Source organism: Chaetura pelagica, unplaced genomic scaffold (assembly GCF_000747805.2).
Source record: "Chaetura pelagica isolate M959 unplaced genomic scaffold, ChaPel_1.0 scaffold294, whole genome shotgun sequence".
In the NCBI taxonomy this organism is placed as follows: domain Eukaryota; kingdom Metazoa; phylum Chordata; class Aves; order Apodiformes; family Apodidae; genus Chaetura; species Chaetura pelagica.
The window spans coordinates 1,753,419-1,754,422 of record NW_009953068.1 but is presented as its reverse complement, the minus strand read 5'-3'; the positions used below and the strand labels follow the sequence as shown (position 1 = coordinate 1,754,422).

General features: G+C 51.6%; 1 protein-coding gene across 1 annotated transcript in view; it reads left to right on the top strand.

The window, feature by feature from the left end:
- PITPNB (phosphatidylinositol transfer protein, beta) overlaps window positions 1–1,004 on the top strand; it is a 21,390-nt gene that overhangs the window by 3,328 nt on the left and 17,058 nt on the right. Inside the window, exon 2 of the mRNA XM_009996866.1 lies at window positions 692–722. Coding sequence (XP_009995168.1) covers window positions 692–722 — 31 coding nt within the window. The remainder of the gene's footprint in view (window positions 1–691; window positions 723–1,004) is intronic.

Here is a 1,004-nt window from a genome sequence, read left to right as displayed (position 1 = left end):
TGGAGCATTATCTGCTTAGGGTAGATCTTTCCCCGAAGCTCTTCTGCCACCAGCTGGTTTCTTGTGTCCCCTCCCCTCGGACCCTCTGGCTTTAATTCACCTCAAGGCCCAGTGATTCGTGGCCTCTGCTGTGACAGTAGGTGTGATGTGTGAGTTCAAAGTAATAGCAGCAAGTACGTGTGTGAGGCACGTGGGAGACTAACATAGAAAAAGCTTTTTCCAGTAAGAGATGAAGAAGCTGCATGGACTGCAAGGCTGGGCTGATCTGCAGGGGTGGCAGTTTTTGCCTGCCCAGGTTGGTGCCTGTTGTGCTGGGCGTGCAGGGGGCTCAGGTGCTGAACCCACTCATGGCAGTGCCTGAACAAAAGCCTGTCAAGCTCCCTGCTCACAGCACAGACACAGCAGGGAGCAGCAGGAGTTTAACGAATTGACTGTAAGTTTCTTCCTCTCTAGAAGAGAGGACAGACCTGACTTATGTTGGTGCTCTCAGGAGGTCTGTGTTGCAGTGGATGTTGAAGGCACTAGGTTGTCAGGAAGGGGAACATCACCTGAGGGCCCCAGGACAGTGTGGTTGTTCCTGATACTCATTTTGCTGCTTCCTCCCCGAATGTCTTTGTTAGAGTTTGTATCTGTTACCTGCAGATGAGGACTAGTGATTCTTTTTGCTGAATTTGCTCTTTTCCTCTTTCAGCCGAGTGGTTTTACCCTGCTCAGTGCAAGAGGTATGTCCTCCTTCCTGCTGCTGGTTCTGGGGCTGGGTGGGAAGGTCTTAGTGTCTTATTTAAGTCTAATTAGTCTGTATCCAAACAATGCCTCTGCTGTGCCCCCCTCTCTGCCACACCTGTGAGCCACCAGCCCAGCAGTTGACCTCTGGCAGGTCAGGGGGTGTCAAAGGAGGCAAGTGCCTGCAGGCAGAGAACCTTTAGCTCTCTGAGCCACTCCAAGGCTTACAAGCAAGAAGGGAAACTTGTGCAATTCTGCAGTGCAGCAGAATTTTCCTGCTG